This window comes from Haemaphysalis longicornis, unplaced genomic scaffold, assembly GCF_048455015.1.
Source record: "Haemaphysalis longicornis isolate Haplotype H1 unplaced genomic scaffold, Haemaphysalis longicornis Haplotype H1 scaffold_8, whole genome shotgun sequence".
NCBI classification, from domain to species: Eukaryota; Metazoa; Arthropoda; class Arachnida; order Ixodida; family Ixodidae; genus Haemaphysalis; species Haemaphysalis longicornis.
In genome coordinates, this window is record NW_027526445.1 from 153,272,210 (window position 1) to 153,295,567 (window position 23,358).

The 23,358-nt window shown below is 47.7% G+C and overlaps 1 protein-coding gene across 2 annotated transcripts in view; it reads left to right on the forward strand.

The window, feature by feature from the left end:
- LOC144150140 (tRNA (guanosine(18)-2'-O)-methyltransferase TARBP1) overlaps positions 1-23,358 on the forward strand; it is a 78,314-nt gene that overhangs the window by 43,886 nt on the left and 11,070 nt on the right. For both annotated transcript variants that reach the window (XM_077681973.1, XM_077681974.1), the window contains exons 16-23: positions 18-249; positions 4,031-4,183; positions 7,043-7,210; positions 9,385-9,491; positions 12,156-12,237; positions 13,769-13,934; positions 18,582-18,764; positions 19,084-19,208. In XM_077681973.1, the coding sequence (XP_077538099.1) occupies positions 18-249; positions 4,031-4,183; positions 7,043-7,210; positions 9,385-9,491; positions 12,156-12,237; positions 13,769-13,934; positions 18,582-18,764; positions 19,084-19,208 (1,216 nt within the window). The remainder of the gene's footprint in view (positions 1-17; positions 250-4,030; positions 4,184-7,042; positions 7,211-9,384; positions 9,492-12,155; positions 12,238-13,768; positions 13,935-18,581; positions 18,765-19,083; positions 19,209-23,358) is intronic.

The following is a 23,358-nucleotide window of genomic DNA, read 5'->3' on the forward strand; positions in this document are numbered from 1 at the left end:
TCCCTCCCTCCCTGAAGCGAGCACCAGGCAGACGTGGAAGTGCGGGCGCGGGGCATCGCCTTCCTGGTCCAGCTGAGCGCCGAGGACAAGGCGTGTGCCCGCATGGCGGCCAAGCTGTCGCAGGCGCTGGTGCGACACGACCGCGAGGTGACGGCGGCCCGCAAGCGCTACTTCGGCAACTCCACCATCCACCGGCTCAAGAACAGGCTCTGGCAGGCCCAGCTGTGCCTGCTGCACCTGCTCAGCGAGGTGCGGTGGTGGTCTTTGCCGTGCCCCTGTGTCGCAGTACAGAAGCTTTTTTCATGCTACCTGCTCAGTGGCGGGTAGCATCAGTAGCGGGTAGCAGTGGCGGTGGCTCAGTGGCTAAGGCGTTCTGCTGCTGAGCCCAAGGATGTGGGTACCATCTGCGCCACGGCGACCCCTTTTCTGATGGAGGCGAAAAGCGAAAACGCCCGTGTGTTCGAGATTTAGGCGCACGTTGAAGATCCCCAGGTGGTCGCAATTAATCCGGAGCCCTCCACTATGGCACGCCTCTAGCCCAGGGGGTAGCTTTGGCACAGTAAACCCCCTAATTTTTAAAGAGCTCTTTTGGTATTACCAGGGGAGAGATTTCACAGTGAAATGGCACAGACATCTGGAGATTGCACTCCCATATATTGACGCAGTCGTGTAAAGAGGGTTTACTGTCAGTGATCGTTAATTTGTTTCTTTTGGAATGGAGCGTGGCATATTTTGTATGTCTAGTGCTAGTCTATATATATATTGTAACGAGGTCTTGGGCTATGTGCGAAGTCAGACTGGCTCAGTGTAATGATAGTTGGAGCAGTGTGCTGGGCTGGTTTGGGTATGTTGCTAATTGGATTGACTTTGTACTAGGAGGATCGGCTAAAACAAAGTAGGGACTGAGCCAGCCAAAAGAAACAGAACAACAGTGATGCTCGGCTTTGAACCGAGCTAGCATGCGTCGCCATTTTCGCCTGTACCTGTCTACTAGGTACATCACAGAACAACTCCTACATTTCCCTGTTTCTTATAACAAAATTGATTTTTCAATGGCTTTTGATCGTGTCTGCCACGCTATACTTATTTAGAAATTGTATAACATTTGAGGTACCACTGAAATTATTAAATGGAGTCATGCATACCTTACAGATAGAAAGCAAAATGTTCAAATTGCTGCTGGACTATCATCTTTCTTGGAAGTTTTAGCTGGTGTGCCGCAAGGGTCAGTCTTAAGACCAATTTTGTTTTAGGGGCGAAGCTCCTTAGGGCGTGGGTCTGTCCATCCTCGACGTATGTATGTAGCCACCTCTAGTTTAGTTCTTGGATTGTTTACTAGATGGTGTGGCTACCTCTAGTTTAGTTCTTGGATTGTTTACTAGATGGCGGTACTTGTATATGATGAAAAGATGCGCTTGGATTGTTTACTAGATGGCGTGGCTACCTCTAGTTTAGTTCTTGGATTGTTTACTAGATGGCGGGGAGCGTTGTAATAAAATCCGTTCGCTGTTGGCGCGCGCTCGGAGTCGCCCGATGGATAAGGCTGCAGATGTGCGAGCCCGCGAGGCAAAAGCGCTCCGTGAAGCTGCGCGGCGCCGCCGCCAAGATCCTGCCGTACGAGAGCGGGAGGCCGAAGCGTGTCGTCTGGCTGCGCGACGACGCCGCCAAGATCCCAGCGTTCGAGAACGAGAGGCCCAAGCGTCACGGCAACGGCGCGAGGACCCTGCCGTACGCGGAGCGGCACGGCTGCGGCGCGAAGAGGATCTCCAAAACGTCAGAGAACGGGAAGCGGCGAGAAAGCGCGCGTATCAGCAGGCAGACCCCGATGCAGTGAGAGCTCGTGAGGCGTCTGCAAAACGCATCAGGCGAGCTCAGCCCCAAGGTGCCGACGCGCGATTTAAGCGAGACTTTCTAGACGTTACGTTCGGACACAGATGTAGTGAGAGTCACGGTTTTACCGATGATTTCCCCTCAGGAGCTTCGCCCACTCATCATCATTCACCCCGTGGATATGCTGTGAATTTTTTTGTTTATGTAAATGGCAGTGCTAATGGCTTGCATCCTAACATTGAACTACGTCTATTTGCGGATGATTTCCTTATGTACTGTCACGTTAGGAAGGTTCAGGATCAAGTGTTGTGAACGAATGCCTGCAAAGAAGTTACGACGAGTGTAATACGAGGGACATGATAATCAATTTTGATAAATCGGCTTTCATGACAGTGTCTAACTAGAAAACCCCATTGCTTTTTACTTCCACTATAAATAATAGCCCACTTTGACACACCAGGGAGCGGAAGTATCTTGGGGTGGAAATCACGCATACAATTTAAATTGGAATGTACACATCGAAACCATTTGTGAATCTGCCCAACGCAAACTCAGTCTTTTAAAGCGAAAATTGAAGGATGCTACACCAGACTTAAAGCTCAAGACGTGCAAAATGATTGTATGGTCCGCACTGGAATACACCTGTATAATCTGGGATCCGTATAAAGTGAGCTTGATAAATATATAGTAACGGATACAAAGACTAGCTGCACTGTTTACCTTTAATGCGTGTCGAAGGGCGCAGTCAGTGACTGCGTTATTATCTGTTGCTGGTTTGCCCGAACTCGTAGCGTGCAGAAGAATAGCCATGTTGAAATTCTTGTATCAATTGTAAAATGATAAATTTAATTTGAATTCCAGGCTGTACTTGCATTCCTCAGGATAAGAGTCCCCTTGAACCCTCACTGTGATGCCATATGTACCGCACGTTAATGCCTTCAACTTCTCTTTTCTTTTGAAAACCATAGTCGACTGGAGCTACCTTGGCTTTGATGTATTTACTGACACACACACAATGGAATTATTTGAGCGCAAACTGTCATTGTGTTTCCTGAATTGTTTAATGCGGAACTAGCCGTACATGTTGTCGAAAATTACTCTTCCTCACCGCCGAAACACCCCACAAGCAGTGAGAGTATTGGAAATAAATAAATAAATAAATACAGGCCTATATAGTCGTGGTGTGTAAATACATTTTTGAATAGGGCTGTTCAATACACAGCCGAATCGATGTTGTAATATTTACTTTGATATTCAAGAATTTTGAATACAGTCCAATCCACTTATAACAATATATTGGATGTAACAATGAACTTCCATGGAACCATCAACCTTGCTATATGTTATTTGGTAAAATGAGCCGTTTATTACAATCTTCATTTTCCTTATTATTTGTTATATCAATTGAGCCTGACGGTATGAGCTTACGTTAGATATAGTATTTGGAGATCTGTGTGTGACCAGGCGTGACCTGAAGCGTGAATAAGTTTCGGAACCATCTATCTTTTTGGCACTCGGAAAAAGTTTGTGCCTTTTATGTAGCCATGCTGTACCTGAAGGAAGAGGCCTCCTGAATCTTATCCCCTGCTGTCAGCTGGCCCAGATAATAAGAGGGGCAGGGGGCACCTCTTCAACACTGTCTAGATTAAAATAAAGCTGCAGCTGGGTAAAGTGTATCCTCTCGGCCACTCTTGATAACCGAAGTTAAAAAAAGGCGGAAAACAACACCACTTTAGTAACGTGCAATTCGTAAATCGTTTAAAAAGAAAGAAAACAGAGTCAAGGATTTGATGCGAAGACATCCCCTCGTGAGAAAGACGGTGGTCTTTCATACGGACCCTATGGAGTTGGTTGGCACACGCATGGCTCAATTTTGGTGGTCGGCCTCCAGTTACATTTCCATTTTGTTGTAAATATTGGGTGAAAACCATTTAACGCTTACAAAAGTAACTTTTTCTGCCCAACCCTGTAATAACAAGTACTGGTTATAACAACGACTTTTTTGTGGCACTTCAATATTGTTATAAGTGAATTATGCTTTACCCCAGCAGCAGTGAATTTTAAGTTTTCAAAACCCACCCGTAAAACAAATCGTTTTTCCATTTTCCTTCCTTCCTACCCTTCTAAATCTCGACGAAAGGTACCGCCACTAACCGCTTCGCAGTAAAAGAAACATTGAGATGCCATCTACTTGTTCCAGGGAATGCTGGAGACCCTTCTGGAGCACGTCTTCCAGGGACTGGTCGAGGACAGCCAACAGCCCTCCATCCGCTGCCTGTTGGAGTGGACGGCTGTCTCCATTCTGCTGAGGACGCCCCGCCTGCGCGCAAAGCTCATCCCCGCCATGGAACGGGTGAGGGAGGACCCAGAGAACGGGGGGTTGTAACACTAACCACATTTAGAGCGAGCCAGGGTGGTGTTTGACGCTCTCAATACGGTCGAAGAGCGTGAGGAGTTTGGGGCAGTACCTAACCTATCTTGCATTTCTTTTTTCGCTTGCCTACGTGGCTCAGTTTTGAAAAATTCCGAAAAATAAATTATAAAGCAGGAGCCATAACCACTTGGTGAGCACAACTGTTTTACCATTGTGTAGATACAATTGTGGGGTTCCACAGGAGGGAGCTACTAAGCAGTTCAGGAGGTATAGAAGAATTATTCGTCGTCGTAGAATTTCTCTCGGTTGGGAACAGGAGGGCTAAAATTCAGGCCATTACTGGATAGACCTAAGGGCCTTCAAGTGTTGAGAAGAACATGTATCGCTCGTGTGGCTAATGCAAGTAAACACTGGCTGCTGGTTCGATGGCAAGTGATTCTAAATCATAAAAGGCCTCGAATGCGTTTTGTCAAGGAGATGTTTGGCTGTGCAGTTGCTCTACAAAGCTGGTGGTCATGCAACGTGAAAAAGTCAGTTGTGCAGAGCAGTGGGCTTGCAAAAAGTAAAAACGGCGCTATTCGGACAACTGACGCCATCTGGCGTGTTCATTGGAAACCCCTTTTTCAGTTTTGTTGGCATTTGTTTACATTTCGCTTGGGTAGGCAGCTTGCGGGTGAAGTTTGAACCCAAGGTAGCAGTGAGTTAGGCAAAAATGGCGTCCTGTTTCACTGCGCGCTTTACAAAGGCGGACAGCGGTTTCAGGAACTGCGGCCACTGCTGCTGATGATTTTTTTTTTTTTTTTACCCCAGCAGCAGTGATGACTCCAGCAGCGATGGGGGCTCTTCAGATTTTAAGGGGGGACGCTGTTCTTAAAACAACTTCTTTTCATTTTTAAGTAAACTTTGTCAAACTTGTCAGGCTTGCTGGTTTTCCCCCACTGATTTCAAACATGCCATTATTTTTTCAGTTGGCCAATTAGTTCCCGAGATCGAGATAATTAGCCTGTTCCAAGGTCATCTCTTTTCAAGAGCATCTATATGTGCTTCACCTAGCTGAGGTCTTTGGCGGTAACGGAAGTCCCCGAGGGACCCTTGTCACGCGTTGGGCCTCCTGCGAAGACACTATACTCGGTTACAACTGAAGAACGGCACCACCTCATGTAGTGTATCACTCCGCCAAAACGCTGGACCCGTGACGTCAGTGCGCGCGCGTTTTGAAAGGGGTTTGCTATGAATGCGTGATATCGTCTGCCTTGTCTCACACAGCTTGTTTGGCGTCACTGGAGTCGTTTATAAGCATATTAAGTCCAAAAAATCACGGGAACGGCTCACGCCATGTTCAAAATATTCCCAGTAACGCCCTACTTGCGCCGCGCGGAGAAACATCCGGCTACGGTGATAAGACACAGCGGCAACTTCCGGTGCCGTTCTTAAGTTGTCGCCGTGTATACCTCAGTAGGCTGCGCAACCGCGTCATCAGAGTTGTTACTGTCACCGCTGTCCGCAGCACGTATCTGCGCAGCGATCACCTCTTTAGAGAGGCACTCGGAAGTTTCCAAAGCATTGGCCCCGACGTCCCGGACGCGAAAAAACAAAGGCAGTTGAAGAGGCACCCAGTCATATTCAAAAAACAGTGCACACGTGACACAGTGGGGCTCTTCGATTTACACTCTTGGACTCACCGCGGATAGTCCGCGAATAGTCCGCGGGTAGCCCGAGGATAGTCCGCGGGTAGCCCGAGGATTCCCCGAAGCCATAGGGGTGCATGGGAAAATCGAATGTTGAACTGCTTCTCGGGGAGTCCGTGGTGAGTCCGAGACTGTAAATCGAAGAGCCCCAGTAAGCAAACGCACGACTCGCGAACGCACGACTTGTGAATGCGCGACTCGCGAACGAGTGGTGCCCGCAATCTCACAAGCAGGCGCAGGGACGATGCCAAAGCGGCGGCGCCGGGAGGAGGGTTCGGAAGGAAAACTGCTCTCTTCCTCTCCTCTTCCTCTTAAGCGGCGCAGTGGAAGGGATGCGAGGTGCATCGCGGCTCACGAGCATGCTGTCGGCGCAGTGAGCCGGTTGGAGCTCGTATTTTCGGGGCGCACGCTGGAACCAGATTCAATCATTATATCCGATATCGTGGCACTGGGGCATTGTAATAAGCGGCTTATTTTACCATAGAAAGCATACGAAAGTGGATGGTGCCATAGTTGTTCATCGTTATATCCAATATATTGTTACAAACGGTATCGTTGTGAGTGTACTTGACTGTTTTTTTTTTTCACTTTTTTTTTTGTTTTGTTGACCAGTAAACTGTGAATAATTACACCTTTCGCACAACTGCTTATGCGTTTGAACGAGAAATCTATAAGCTACAATTTCATGCATAGCAATGCTAAATGTGTCCAGTAGCTCAAGAGAGAAAAAAAGTTTTCTGGCCGCACTAAGAATCGGCCATTTTTCCTCGGTCACGGAAGAGTAAATACAGGACCTTCAGAGCAAGCTTTTTCTCCTCGCAAAAGCCACACGTCTACAAGTTTCGCACGCGTCTCTTGGCCATCGGACTTTATTGTGGTTTGCGTAAAGTATGAAGAAGCCAATGTGCTGTGCAGGGAAGCCAGCACAGTGGATGTGCTGTGCGGCAAAGCCACACTTTGACAGAAAAAAAAAAAAAAGAAAGAAAGAAACACTGCATAGATAGGTTTTACAGGTTTTACTGTTTACTGAGGTCGTTGCAGCTGCCTCTGATTCTCAAGCCTAAAGCCAACAAGAGTTGCTTGGTACAATTTGTCATTACAAGGACATTTCCCTCCTTTGTTTTTCCTTTCCCGCCGTTTCCGAATGCAGGCGGGCTGCGACAGGACCGGGAGCGTCTGCTCATTCCTGGCCATCGTGATCCACCTGGGGGCGTGTCTGGACCCTGAGAACGACCTGGAGCCGCACCTCCTGGAGTACCTGCCCTGCATCCTGCCTTGGAGCATGGGGCAGCACTTCAACGCCAGGGTGTACGCTCAGGTCGGTGAGAGGGAGGCCTTGAAAACCCTACCGTTGGTAGTGGGGGCTGCCGATTGGAAAATTAGGGGCACGAATAGTGAAGGCTGAGGAATGTATGGCTAAATAAAATTGTGAATAGTTGCAGTGGCAAAAACAATGGCATTTCTAAAACAGTGTAGACCGCTTATAACGTTGTCCACACTAAGTGGTACTGCACCACGAATAAAACATGTGCGAATCCGACCGAATCGCAGCCTACCATTCACTCATTCTTTGTTTATCATCGCCCATACAATAGACACATAAAAGCAGAGGCAGGGTCTTTATTTCTTCTTTTTTTTTTCTACACCGCACGCTGCTGCATGGTCTTGCGAACCCACAAGCCCCGCTTTACCCTATACTTTATGTTTGTGTTTTGAGGCAGCATGACAGCGTTTCTTAGTGTCTATGAATGGATGCCATGGGGCAACGTCATAAGAACGCAAGCAAGATTTTTTTTTGCCACCCCACTTTGCGTTTGTGATGCTGAATGCCGTTGCTTATCAGCACAATGTATTAGGTAGTGGAAACCTCCGGCATCATGGCTATGCTATGCTTGCTATGTTTCGAGGAGCATCAAGCAAGGGCAGTTTTCGCTATCACTAGAGTTCAAAGGGAACACGCAAACTAGCGGGTGTCTACTTTTTTTCTTTCCTGTATCTAAGTTAGAGGAGAGCAAGGAGTGTGCGCTGCGTCAAATGGCCGATTCCGTTTTTTTTTTTTCTTTCCTGCAACCTTAAAATGATGCCCAGCTGCGCCTGTCGATCAGGGCCAACCAAGTGGTATGCTTATGCATCGAATTCTATGGGAGGCCAATTGGCGGCAAGGAAAACCCGCTTTATATCTGGTCCCGCACTATAAGTGCTTACGTTAAAAATGGTGTCTACACTGTAGTACAAAGTTGTGCCCTCTTGTATTTGTAGAGTGTGGACACTCATTGCTACATTGTTGGCACATGCCTGCAGCCTCCCATTTGGAACCAACTGCGTAATTTATTTTATTTAGATTTAGGTCTATTAAAGTTCAGGCAGAGGGACTGGCAAACGCCTGGAAGTATCCAGAAAATAGGCGAATGAGCATTTGCCCCCAGCTCGACTCGGAATGAATGTAGAAATGCTGGCAGGGCACAAGAGGCTGTGAAACTGAATACAACACTGTAACGTCCTCTCGCACGCTACGCTCACTCACCAGGGGCGATGTTCTGTGTTTACGTTTGTTTCGAAAGCATCTGTTGTGTAGTACTGAGTTCTGAGAGACAGGGCTACGTGTAGAGGGAGACACGGAACGGGGGAAAGAGAATAAAGTCTGGCGCTGCTGAGCACGAGGTCGCGGGTTCGATTCTCGGCCGCGGCGGCCGCTTTTCTGATGGAGGCGAAAAGCAAAAGCGCCCGTGTGTACGAGATTTCGGCGCACGATAAAGATCCCCAGGTGGTCAAAATTAATCCGGAGCCCTCCACTACGGCGCGCCTCACCGCCTGCGTTGCGTCGGCGCGTTAAACCCCAGAATCAATCAAATCAAAGAATAAAGTCTGGTTGCAAAAGGGTGGGTTTGCATAGCGCAGGACAGTTTGAAAGTCTGCTAGGAAGTTCTGTCGTGAACATCAGTGGAGTGGAGACGAGGATATTACGGTGTTGTATGTATTGCAAAGTTGATGCCCTGTGTGTGCTTCATGGCGACGCCAGTACTTCTGGTGTTGGCTTCATTCTGGCCGCACAGTATAGTTCCTCGTTGGACACGCTAAGAAACACACCTTTTGCGAAGGGCATAAATGAAGAACTCGGCTCCTTACGAGATGGTTTCTTCGTGCCATGAGACTCGTGGTATTGTCCAGATATTTGGTATTATCGTCTTCAGTAATCCTGTACCACGTAGTGCTACTAGAGCTCTGTCCCACATGGAGATGTACGAGACCTAGATGGTCATCCACCTTGTTGCTCTAGGTGCAGCGCGCTTTCTATTTGCAGCACATCTGCAGTGCTCGTGTTTCAATTCAGAGCTGCCCTTCATGTTACTTAGAAACTGCCACTCTGGTGGGCCTTGCAGACAATGACGGTGTACTGAGAGCAGCGGCAAAATCAGTCTGTTGCTCGTTAATTTATGGTGCTTAATTAAGCGGTTTTGTACAATTAATGAGCGTAGTGTCCGTAAAACGCAGGTGGCCCTCCACCTAGCTTCACGTTGGAGCAAGGAGCACGAGCTGGAAGCCGTCCAGGTGAAGTACGACGCGCTCTTCACGTGTTTGGAGAGCACTGTTCAGATGGGGTGAGTTCGCCGCTGTACGCTGGCCTGCGTGCCTAAGACACCTGAGGTGTGTGTGTGTGTGTGTGTGAACGTGCGAACATGGAGTATGCTGCTGTACGGTCACTTCTGCTTCAGTGTGCCATCAGATGTGCGACAGTATCATCACAGTCGCAGTACAGTCGAACCCCGCTACAACGAACTCCGCTTCAGCGAAATTTACGCTTCAACGAAATGTTTCCAATTAGCCGTAGAAGTCAATGCAACAAAGCCCTCGCCACAACGAACCATTTGTGTCTGGCTTGCTTTCGCTTCAACGAAATTTTCACTCATTGGGGCTCGGTTTAAACATTTGTTTTACAATAAAATAAGCGTGACGCCAGCTGTCTGGAACTTTTTATACGTTCAGGACGCTTAGTTTCACCGAAAACGTGCGTTGCACGCCCACACCACCATCCAAAACAAAAATAAACTCATAGGTGGATACCATTGTTTGCTGGTGATAATGATGTGGCTGGCAGTCTTTACATGAGGCACAGGCCCGCTTTACCAACAGCCAATCTGTATCCAGTTGAACTCGCGCGACTGTGCTCTGCTGCTGGCGTGGCACCGTCATGTATCCGTTGTGAGCAGCTGTCCTTGCAGTTTTTCCTCTACAATTCTTCAAAGTCAAAAGCAAAAACGATGTTTTCGTGTTTAATCTTAAATACGTGTCATCCCATCTTAGTCGCGAGCGTGCGGTCGTGTTAAATGCAAGCGTGCGCGGCTTGCCTGCGAAGGTCAGTTGCTGCCGCGCCCAGTCAGAAAATAAGATAACGGCACCACTCTTGCCACAGGCAAGAGGGGCGCTTCTGATGGCCTGGCAGCTACCTGCAAGTAATCAGCTCAGTGGACACACCTTGTTACAGAGCAGTACGTTTAGCCAAGCCTGCATTTCTTGACCTCCCCCCCTCGGTAACGCACTCTTTGCGTGCACGTAAAAAACAGATAACCATTGGTACGTTTGTTATCCGAATAAACACAACGTTATTGTGCATCACTCCTTTTTCTAAACATTGTATTATGCTGTCAATGATGAGGAAATATATGGGAGTATTTTTCTTGCTCTTCTGTGGTGTGTTGGGACAGATTTCGCCTCAACGAATTTTCGCTTAAACAAAACCTTTCGCACGTCCTGTCAATTTCGTTGTAGCGGGATTCGACCATGATGGGAAAAGACACTGCAATGGTAGTCCCCAAAATCGTCCGGGATGTTTGCCTTTCTGAGTGGCGCAAAGTTCGCAAAAAAAAAAAAAAAAAAAAAAGGAGTTGGGGGTTCGCACAGCAGCGGGTGATGCTAAAAAGGGGGTGCAGAGTATGAACAGAATGACTTCGTTTACCGCACTAAGGGTTTACCTTTCGAATCGCTCCACTGACGATCAAGCACCACAAGGCTTTACTCAGTGGTACGCCAATGGGCAAAACATTGTAATGTACGCCGGATGGGGCATGTTTTTGATGGGTAACCACATACAGTGACGGTGACAATCGACGTGAAAAATGCACGTGACTCAATGTGTACAACAAACAAATAGTGTTGGCGAAAACGACAAGACAAAAAAAAAAAAAAAAAAGACTGCCGCCAATGCTTTCAAAAGCAAAAAGCAAAAGACAGCGACGGCCCGTCGCCTGCCGCTGTAGTCCACACCGCCGGTCTGAGTATAAATTTTTTTGCTTGTCGCTGTCGCGCACACTACCTGCTAGCTGTACCCAATGAGTTATGGTTTTTGCGTCGCTCTCCGCCACACATGGTCACCCCTTTACCACCCGCGTTGTCCTCCAAAAGCGCACTGCATATCCTGGTGTTCAATGTGGGCTGCCCTGGTGTGCAGTCTGGCCTGTGGATTTAATAAATATTCTTTAACTCGTTGTTCCTCGCGCTTAGCCGCACAAAAGTTCACAATGCCAAGATTCACTGCAACGAGAAGTCCGATTGCTTGCCTCGCCCGTCGGACCGCCTGAATCCAGCACTATCGCCGCTCGACCTCGTACGGTTTTGACAGAGAGGAGTACGACGTAATATTCACATTGAATCCTTCCTGATTGTGGTACTGGCAGACGCAGCAATACCTTACTTTACGAGGCTTTCTGCGGAAAACGTCGTGACCCCCGCCGCCGCCGCTCGCGTTCGCAGCCACTTGTTTTAAGCTTCTGCTGGTGGTACTACCGAAAAAAAATAAAGCCTCCACTAGGGCGGCGCTACCTGTCCGTCAAAGCTCGGGCACAGGTTTCCTATTGCAGCATTTAGGGCATAATCTTCGGTTTAGCCTTTCAGAATTGGCAGGTGAGCCCAAGGACGTGGGTTCGAATCTTATCTGCCGCGGCCGCTTTTCTGATGGAGGCAAAAAGCGTAAACGCCCGCCTGTTCAACATTTCAGCGCACGTTAAAGATCCCCAGGTGGTCATAGGTAATTAATGCGGAGCCGTCCACTAAAGTGCGCCTCATCGCCTGTGTACCGTTGGCGTGTTAAACCTCATACACCTCACAATCAATCAATCAGAATTGGGAGGGGGATGAAACCTCTTCTGTATACTATTTATAGATGCCTTAACTCTGTTTGCCATCCTTTTGCACATCTTTAGTTTCGGTGTGCAGGCGTTTGGTGGCAGACATAACATTGCCTAATTTTTGTTATCCGTCATGTCCAGGAATTGGTCGAGGAATGTGGAGAAGCTCCTGGAGGACTTTTATTTCAAGGACTTCGATGCCATTGATCACCTCACTTTGCAGGTGAGCATCTTTGCATTATTGTTTTTTTTTTTTCTTTTTTTTTTTAAGGTGATAGTCTTTCTTGGGCCACTCAAAACACAAAAATTTCGGTCTGTCTCTCTGCATGTATAGAGTCGAACCCCGCAGTAACGAATCTGCTTGGGAAAGCCAAAAAAATCTGCTTTTGTGGGAATTTCGTTGCCACAGGAATGAAACATGAACGACGGGAACATCACCCGCAAACCAAAAATTTATTCCCAAAAGTCGGTAATGTTACTTTGCGAGCCTTATCTTGCAGTATCTTCACAGCTCAGCTCTCACACTACAAGAAGTAACTCATTGCTAGCTGTGCGCGCCTAAGAACAGCCGAATCGTGTCAAACACATCCAAAGTGCACTATGGGTTCTCCTTCTCAGCACGTTTTCCTCACTGGTCCTCGGCACCAAGTATGTCCGAGCATGCAAATGAAGTCCAGCTTCTTCTGTTGACCAACTTTGGCAGCCTGTGGCGCCTTGTTGTTCCAATGCTGGTCACGAAACCAAGTGACCACTGCTTTGTTGATGACCAGGAAGGCCACAGCCGTCACTATTTGTTTTGCGCATGTGCACCAGTAAAGAGTGGTATCCTTGCTTTTCAAAATGGTAGAGCAAGCTGTGGGCGGTTCCAAACTCGTTGGCACTATCCTTCTTTCTTCCACTTGGGCTGCTGACTAGAGCAATGATGGCTGCTTTATCTCGTAGCGATAAAAACTTCCACTTTTGGGCTGGCAGAGGCATCTTAGAGCAAACATGCCGATCGCCACACGCACAACGAATCGAACTCGAAGTTTGCACTTCGAGTCGCACTTCGAGTCCGAAAAAAATGCATTTGAGCATTTTTAAACACTTTGCGCATCAAATGGTTCGGTAGAATGCTGACTGGACTTGCAGCGAATTTCGTTGAGGCGGGATTGCTTCCCAAAAACATTTTGTTGCTGTGAGATGTGAAATACACGAGCATCTATGGATGTTTGCCGGGGATCCACAAATATTTCGTTGCCGTGGGAATTTCGTACCCGTAGGGGTTCGTTTTCGCGAAGTTTGACTGTATATATATGTATGTCTGTCTGTCTGTTGCTCAATCCGGCCAGCTGGCTAAAGTTGAAGGAATCCTAGAACGAGCCGTTTATGTGGGCAAAACATTTTCAATGTAGTAAATCTAGAAGGAGGATGCTTCATATGTGCCACTATTGTTCAGCAAAAAGATAAGGCTCGCTTCAGGAAGAACGTCAATACATAATTGGTGTATGCAGTCTCATTTTAATCGAAGTAAATGTAGGCTCAATTTTTGCGAGATCAAGTAAAGAAAATGTACTGAAAACAATGTTTTAACCACGAAATACAAACGTGGCTGGTGCCCAAGCCTTGCGCTTGTGGTTTAACATCAAAACACGATAGCCTTCTATTGTGTTTGGATGCCATTTTCAGCGATGCAAGCGGGTGCGCGGCCAATTTTTTTGGTGGGAGGGGGAAGTGATGTCCTCTTAATGAGCTGAGTTCGCTTGTCTGCGCAGACCATCTTCTTGGACCTCCCCCGACTGACCGGCCTCACGGACCGGGAGTTTGTTCCCCTGGCTGTCTTCGAAGACGTGCTGGCCGTGGGGCCTGAAAAGTTGGCTCTGCCACTGTACAGCCTCGACAGTCGTCTCTCCTCTTCCAAGCCCAGCTACTGGCTGGAAGGTACGGCGCCTGGGGTGGTGCTGTATTTGTTGTTACGCAGTCTCCTTGCAGTTACTGCAACTAACATGTGATAATACAGTTAAACCTCGATGTAACAAACTTCAATGTAATGAAACCCTCGATGTAACGAACCACGGAATTTTTCGTAACTTCAAGTGTATGCACACCGTGTATTTTCACCCTCTGTGTAACGAAGTCCCGTTTGCCGGAATTTCAATGTAACGAAGTTTCATGGAGAACTAGCCACGAAATTTAAGTTTTAGAGGTATATTTTGGGAGACGCAAGCGCCGAAATGGGGTCTCAATAAAACGCGAACGGCAACACGGGTCGCCCAATGCCGCGGATGCAGTGAGCCACGGGTTTGTGAGCGAGCCCCTTGCCTACAAACTGTGTGGCGTGCATACACGGCTGGCGCAGTGTTTCTGTTTCTGTTGGAGCTTAAGGGGGGACGTGGCTTTCAAAATCAACTTTTTTATTTCGTTGTGGATTTTGATGAAAATTGGCACAGCAACTGGAAATGCTTCTGTGATAACACTATAAAAATTTCAAAGTAATATTTTGAAAACTTTTTTATGTATGAAATTTTCTTTTTGTTCCGCTTCTACCGAGCTTGAGCGGCTTATAAAACATGATAGATAACTTGTTCGAAGTGCTTTGCATTCCCAAATGAATGGACGAGGTCGTGACAGTTTTAGAATTTTTTTTTTACAACACAATCTTTTTTAGTTTTCATTTTTTTAGAGGTTAATGTGCAACAGGCATGTCGACTGTGAACGACTATTTGAATAAAAAAATCACAAAAAACGAATCTGGAAAACCAAGAGTGTCACGACCTGAACAGTTCATCAAGAAATGTAATGCAAGAAACGGAATCAAAATAGACCCAGCGGTCATGAAGAAATCCCTGGTACAAGCGACACAGGTGGCAAAAAAAACTGTTTTGAGAAAACGGCTTCCGAAGTTGCAACATGGGTTTCACATATCAGAAGTCGTCACGGTTGTAGCCTTTCATGTCCTTTTGAACATGAGGCTTCTGGAAGGCCTTGCTTTGAAATTGGAGTGCCTTTTACAGCCTTTCTCTTTCCAGAAAACATCATTTTCAGCTCCTCCGTGAAGAGTAAATACCCCCCTTTGCAAACCAAACGGAGGGGAGATGGGTTTCAATGGGCTTTCAATGCAAAGTAGGTTAGTTGGTTGGCTGTATCGCACTGGACAACCTCCTTTTGCAGTGTTGTCACCATGGCAACAAGTTAAGCATTTTTTTAACTTAAATTTGAACATTTTTGGCTTTTTTTTCATGTTTTATCTTGCCTGGCACAGCAACTTAGTACTCATGTGCAGGTGTTCAGTGCCAAAAGTTTGCATACCATAAAGATGAAAATGAGCTACTTTGAAGCTTGGTAGAGTATTCTGCATAACTCCCAACTTCAATGCAAGAGCATATTTTTTTACTACTTTTGACATTCAAGGCATCCAATATTTCTCGCAGCACAGCCAGTATGCCCTGAGCAATGGTATCAATAATTTCCCTAAAAAAATCACTGTTAAATGCTGCCACAGTAACGTACATTTTTAACGCAGAGAGCATATTTTTATTCCTATATTACTAACTCAAACCTGTTTGCATGAAAATTACATTACAAGTGCACGGGAAACGTTGCGCAAGAAAGGCGATATGGCTCGCGCGCATCGCAGCGCACGCTTACCGCGACATATCGAACTTTGATTATACCTGATATGGCTGGTCAGGTCGCTTTTAAGATTAAATCTAACGTCGCAGGCATTAATTACAACTACTGGCGTTCAATCGTAACCGGTTGCCCAGTCATGTGATGCTCCAATGCGCGTCGGCTATGCCGTGCGCGCCGCAGCGTTTGACGCGTCGACCGTTTCTTTCTCAAGGCTAGCGAGCCCACAGTCAAAACACAGGAATAACTAAGCGTGTAAACATCGCAAATCCGACTAAAAGTTCACTTCACGAACCGCTATCGCAAGCGCGCACACCGCGTCACCCTCCGGGGTCTGGCGACGGTAGAGTCACGCGCACCACGAAGCGTTCGATGACCTCCGCCTTTCGAGCCACACAACTTCCCGTAATCCGGCTCGTTATCTCTGGCATTCCCATCGCGATAACGTCCGTGTTGAATACCACAGATTGAACAGAAACTCGGCCGAGGGCAGCGGCGAAAATGAACTCAATCCGCTCGCTACGCAGCTCAGGCGGCCGCCATCTTGCGTTGCGCCCGCAACATCCAATCAGGAGGGTCTTTGTTCTGTGCCCCGACCGGGGACCAATAGCGCTTCAGCATCTATTTCTAGTTTCGTTTGTGCGTCATTTCTTTTCTGCCGTTTGTGCGTTTGTGAATGAACGAAGATAAAAGAGACGAGCAGAACCGGAAAGACGATCGCTCGGCCGATCTAACCATATCAAAATGGCCGCGCCCGGTGGCACCGTTGCGGAGATAGAGCGCTCCGAAAATTGCCGTTTTTTCGCCCTTTTGCGCTGATAGTTTGTCACCGCGCCTGACAAAAGTATTTTTTTATGCCACTTTGCGACGCTTTTCAGCGTAAAAACTTTGCAGACGCACAGAATAGGAAACATAGAAGCCGAATATGTGGGTTTCAAAAAAACGATGTTTTGGTCATTTTTCCGAAGTTGAAAGCCGCGTCCCCCCTTAATCGTCTACGCGGGCATCAGCGTTAACCTTCTGGAGCATTTTCTCCCCGCAAAAACTCAAAACGCGCCCCGCAAGCCACAGGCGCGCTGACGCAGCCGCGGCGACCACCCGCGCTATGTGGGTAGCTCCAGCGACCGCTTCCAACCGCTCGCTGAAACGCAACTCAGGGGGCAAATGAGAGGGGCACGCGAGAAAAAAAAAAAAAAGGCGGATAACGTGGGCGAAATTTTCGCAGTAAAACGTCATGCGCGCCGCTTACGAAAGCGCCCATCAAACATCCTCCGTGGTGGTAAGCCTAATCGCCTCTTGCGGGACCACCGCCGCTGCATGCCCTTCGTTTGCCCATGCTTGTTGGGTTTCATCGTTCCAGCAAGCATTTGTGAATCTTTATGAGCCTTGTGCGCGCATTTTTTTCACACCCGCTTCTGCGCCAGGAAGTGACTCGCGCTGCACGCGGCAGTGGGAGGAGCCTGACCAGTTTCGCCAATGGGGAGGCGCGCACCCTATGGCGGGAGCTTCGAAGCACTCGGGCATGCCGAGGATATTTGATGGGCGCTTTCGTAAGCGGCGCGTATGACGCTTTATAGTGAAAATTTCGCCCACGTTATCCGCTTTTTTTCTCGCATGCCCCTCTCGTTCGCCCCGCAAGTGGCGTTTAGCGAGCGGAAGCAGTCGCTAGAGCTACTCACATCGCGCGGGTTGTCTCCACGGCTACGCTCCATGCGGTTCACTCTGATGCCACGTAGCCCACGTAGATGATTAAGCTCTGATAGCATGGAGGAAAGAAACCTTTTCTTTCCTCCATGTCTGATAGAAACAGAAAGTGTGCTTTAGCCGTGTATGCGTGCCACGTTTTCTTTTGCAGGAAATGCTTCATGGGATGAACACTTTATTAAAACCGCGAATTTCAATGTAGCGAAATTTCAATGTAACGAAGTGAATTACGAATTTTACCGACTTCGTTACATCGAGGTTTAACTGTAGTGGGTATGTACCGCAAAACAGCGCTGGCATGTTTGTACACTTCATCAGGTCCAACCTCCCTTAGCTCTCTCTTCCAGATCTGATGGGATGAGTTAAATCAGACTGGCATATTGTTCATAGTGTTTATTTCTCTCCTCATTAAGCGCAGCTTATTGGCCTTCATTGTGGTGCCACTTCTCGACACTTGATGACATGCGTAATCTATGGTTGTGGTAAGTTGTGTTTCGTTTAGGAGTGAAATAGAGGAAGGAAAAAGAAATAAAAGAAAAGGTGCCCACATTGGGGGCTGGATCGCTAACGTGCAGCCTTGTGCACTACTGACCACGCTGTCGAGAGTTTAATCCCCGACCACGGTGTTTTTTTCTTTTTCCCTTTTTTTTTTGTGATAGAGGCTTTTTAGCCTCTATCACAGAAAACACTTACGTGTGCGTAGCTTAGAATGACGGCCTAAAGTTTTCATAAAGAAAAGTAAAAAAAGGAGTCTGCATTGTTTACTTCAACTTCAGTAGTGAAACGAGGCAAAGGAAGTGAAACGAGCAACTTGAGAAAGTTTTTTGAGTAGCATTGCGGTGCTTTGCTCTTGAGAGTTCTGTACTTGTTGCTGCCATTTGGACAGACAGCAGCAGTTGTTAGCTCAGTTGCCAACTGCAATGTTGCGGCCAGCCGCGGCGGCTGCTTTTCTGATGGAGGTGAAAAGTGAAAACGCCCATGTGTTCGAGATTTCGGTGCACGCTAAAGATCTCCAGGTGGTCACAAGTAATCCGGAGCCCTCCACTACAGCGCTCCTCATCCCCTGTGAAGCGTCGGTGCGTGAAACTCCACAATCAAAGCTATAAACTGGCTTTGAAAATTGTTTGGAAATTGCGTTCAGGAGATGGAAGCTGTTTGATGTCCATTGTGTTCCACCTGGCTTGCTGCTGGGTGACTGGTTGTTGCATCCACTGCGTAAGGGCAGCAACTACACTGCCACTGACTGCAATGCAGGCGAGCAGGCAGCAGCGGAGGTGACTCTCGACCAGGAGGACTACCAGAAGAAGATCACCCCTTGGAAGCAGCAGCTGGCATCGTGCGACCTCTTGTGGGACCTCAACGTGCCCAAGAAAGGGAACGGCGGTGACGGGCTCATTGTGGTTGCTTCCCTGATCGACCGCATCCCAAACTTAGGCGGTAAGAGTTTGCACTGCGTTGTGGACAGGTCTTTTTGGTTGTATAGTTCATGTACAGTGCGCAACACCCTTGTCTATAACACTGAGTTTTACTTGAACTGGTTATCTCTCAAAACTGCGGACTCAAACGTGTCACAAAAAACGTTGAGGTCAAAATATATGGTCAATACTTCAGAATGGCACAATAGTTCTCTTCAAATGTTTTTCGGCCGAGGCAAGATAAGGTTATAAGTACGAAACCTGTGTTATAGACAAGGGTGTTGCCCTCTCTACATCGTTTGTCTAGACAGGTTGGGTTCAGATGTGGTTTGTCTTTGCAGGTTTATGCAGGACGTGCGAGGTGTTTGGAGCCAGCGAGTTTGTTGTCGGCTCGCTGAAGTACCTCGAAGACAGAAATTTTCAAGGGTTGAGCGTTTCCGCCGAGAAGTGGATCACCGTGAGTGAGGTCAGTGTGATTTGAGAACGGCTTTGCTTGCTCCAAGTTGAGGTGGGCAGACCAGCTAGCACTTCTAGTCGAGAGCAAAAAGCTATTGAGTTGTTGCAGCTCCTAAAATGACAGAGGGAACCAACTTAGCGAAGTTGTATTGAGGAAGTCGTTAACTTAGTAATCATAACAGAAGACACTAACCCTTTGCTTGTCTCTCTTGTATAGTTGAATGTGCTGACTTCATAAGCCCTTAGTGGTGATATACCGCTAGACTCGTGCAGGAATCGTGTTTTTTTTTTCCCCCTTTGCTTGAGGCCTAATGTTTCGGATATCGCTCGTACAAGTGTTAAAAATAAACTTATATGTATGGTATTGAGAAATAGATGCGACTCTTTCAGCGAGATCCACTGTTTCGAAGCATGTTTATTGTGAACTCACTCATCGTCGCTCGAATAAGCATCGCTGGAGTCTGACGTGTCATGCTTTTCAGAGTTGCGCTAACACGTGAGGTCGTCCTCTGTGTGGTGTAGATTGTTCAATTCTGCAGTTGGTTTAAAGCTGTTTGCGATATTTTTGAAGGAGGCTGTATTTCACGCAGTAAGAATGCAACCGGCATGTGTTGCCAAAAGTGCTCTCATTTCTGATAAGTCCCGGCGAAATTGGATTGTTTGCAATGGAAAAAATTTTGGCTGTTACGAACGGACCTGCGCGACACGGTGGATGATACGAACGAGCCGGCAAAGCGCCCGACCGCTGAGCGAGCAAGTGACGGCGACGTACGGGCTCTCTCTCCCCTCTTTGTCTCTCTTTCTCTGGGAACGGCCAGGCTGTTGTTTTCTGCATGCGAAAACGCGTCGCGCACTCCATAGGCGCGCTGGCGCCGCTGCAAGACTACCCGCATGTTGCGCGGGGCGCGGCCATCCGCAGCAACATGGTGGCGGCTTTGGTCGCGAGGTGGTGCGGGGCGCTCGAGCGACCGCTTCTTACTGCTCTTTAAAATTCCGCTCAAAGCAAGCATGAAATTTTTTTTGCGGTAAATGGGCTAATTATGTGGGCAAAAACGGTGCTATAAAACATCATCCGCGCCGCTATACTCGGTTACAACTCAAGAACGGCACCACCTCATGTAGTGTATCACTCCGCCAAAGCGCCGAACCCGTGACGTCAGTGCGCATGCGTTTTGAAAGGGGTTTGCTATGAATGCGTGATATCGTCTGCCTTGTCTCACGCAGTTTGTTTGTCGTTACTGGAGTCGCTTATAAGCATATTAAGTCCAAAAAATCACGGGAACGGCTCACGCCATGTTCAAAATATTCCCAGTAACGCCCTACTTTCGCCACGCGGAGAAACATCCGGCTACGGTGATAAGGCACAGTGGCAACATCCGGTGCCGTTCTTAAGTTGTCACCGAGTATAGAGAAGGCGCCTATGAAATATCTGCCGGGGTGCTAAGCCTAAACGTCTCCGGCGGAGCCAGTCGGCTGTCTTGAGCGCTTCGAAACTGCCGCCATGAGGCATCCATCTCCCCATTGGCGCAAGTCGTCAGGCTCCTTACACTGCTGCGTGCGGCGTACGTCATTTTCTGAGCGAGGCAGAATCTGCCGCGCGCGGAATCGCTCTGTAATTTTTCTGCAATGCAACACCAACTCGCCCAGGAATGCGTACTCGTTGATGCGGGTGTGAAAAATCACACGCGCAATGCCGACGTACACGAATCGCGTGCAAAAATGCGCCGTGCGGTTCACGCTTTACGGCGTGTAGTGCTTGGGCTCCGCGAGTGAGGAGGCGAAAGTCCAGAAAGGACCGCTCGGCAACGTGGAGGTTAAGAAAAAGCAGAAGAATGCCTCGGATTTTTTCACGCGAAAGTAAGAAAAGAAAAATGAGGAAAACTTTTTTAGTGCTCAATTTTTTAGTGTGTGTAGGTTCATATGAATTTTGGATGATACGAATATTTTTCGCAGTCCCGCGAGATTCGCACCATCGAGATTTTACTGTGTTGGGTTGGCACCCGTGGACGCATTTGCCACGTCACTTGACTGATTGAAGCAACTGATGCTCAGTGAAGTTCAAGAGTGGAGTGCAATCAGCACCTGCTCACTGCACGCGTGTCACATGGTAACCAAACTAATTGTTTCGTTACCATTTCATTGTTTGAAACAATGAAACAGGAGCCTCGACTACCGTGACGAACATGTGCGCATAGGAAGGCTACGACAACGCTCCGAATGTGGCTTAGCTTGCCTTGGCTCCACATGTAGTCAAAATGTAGGCCTGATGTCAATGGCACTGCGGTTTGCCCAACGAAACGGAAACTCGAACGCAGTTTTGACATTCGTTCACCCCGAATACTTCGAAATATCGAAAATTTTAAATTTGAGTCGAAGCAAATTCGAATACTGTAATATTCGTTCGAGTATTGGAAGTGCCCGAATATTCGCACAAGCCTACTGGCGTTTGGTCAGCCCTCCCTATCTGAAGAGTGATGTGACCGCGCTTCTTGCCTAGCTCCGTGACGTGTTTCTGGAAGCTTGACCTCACATTCTTGATTACCGTATTTACCCGATTCTAACGCGCCCCCGATTCTAACGTGCACCCGATTTTCCTGGCAAAAAAACCGAAAAACTTGCACCTCCGATTGTAACGCGCACGGGACTTTGTGACCCAGACAAACGAATGCGGGAGAAACAGGCGATTGATTTCCAGAAGTAATCTTCCTCATCTCACTCCTCGTCGCTCTCCGCTGACCACAACATCTCAGCCACAGTGCCTTCAAGCGCGTTCGCGATGCCACACTTCTGAATGAACGTTCAACCATGGTCTATGGGATCGTGGCCCAAGCCTCGCACGCCCATCCCAAGAGCTCCTCCAGAGGTGCACGCTTCAGCCTACCGCTGGTTTTGAACGCGTGGGAGCCGCTGCTGCCATTGCTGTTTTCAAGCGCGCAAGTGAAACGATTTGAGGATTTGTGTGAACGCCGATAGAAAGGCCTAAGCGCCTAGGCTTGCTGCGTCCGAAAAATCGTTGCTAAAATCTTTGGCGCCATCTTGAGATGGCGATGGCGTTGGTCGGACGAAATTTCCGCTGTTTCGGCAGTTTCGGTTTTGTATCCGATTCTAACGCGCATGCGATTTTTCGGACTATATTTTCGGAAAAAAAGTGCGCGTTAGAATCGGGTAAATACGGTAAGTTGTCGGCACATCGTGGTCCTGCTGAAGGGATAAAATTTTTGTGTTTCGTGAACCGCTGAACCCAACCGGCACTCACCTTGACGTCTCCCTTTGTGTGTGTCAGAGCTTTCGCCTTCGATGTGCCCATTGTAGCGGTTTTTGCGCACTTCCACCGAGTAGTCAAAAAGCGCGTTGTTCAGAGTGGGACGGTCACGCAACTTGCCTCATCTTGCCTGCAACTTGCAACATCATTCACTTTAAGTGCTTCCCTATTTTTGTCAGAATGCGGAAAAACGGGCTGAGAAGCCAACTGCAGGGTGTGAGTCAGTGGAGTGTGCTGGAAACATGAACCGAGACACGGGAGAAATTGTTGTCTGTACGCTGTATGCCTGCTACATGCTGTAAAACTACATTTGACTGAGCGTTTGAGTTGAACAAGCTTTTCTGAAATCTCTTCTCTGGGATGCCTGAACAAAGCTTCACTTGAACAAACGTTTTCTTTCATCTCCTGAAATTCGTTCTAGGTGTAGTGGGGTATGCCCTATTTACTCAAGTCTTGGCACCCCTTGGGTCTGAGCACCCTCCCTCAGTTTTATGAAAAGAAAAAGCATAAAAAGTCAGAATTTTAGTGATTATAAGCATTAAATTTTCTACTTTGAACAACGCGGGTTTGAAAGAAAAAAAAAGACACATTTAGTACTTCTGGGTGATTGTGGTTGAAACACAGATTTTTATCTTTTCGATAATGTGCCTTACCACTGTTATCATTAACCGCAGCGAAAAGGAAAAAGAAAAACTGCGGAAGAATGATTTGTTGTTGCAGTGTTGCGTTTTAATGGAAGAGCAGCCATTCAAAACAGTGCGGCTATGGCCTTTAGTAGCAATGTTCAACTTTTTATCAGTACATGTTTGTAAACTGCGCTTGAGGTTACTATGGACACACTTTTTAAAGGAATGCAAACGAACGACGTGGACGTTTGTATTCCTTAGAAAGTGTGTTC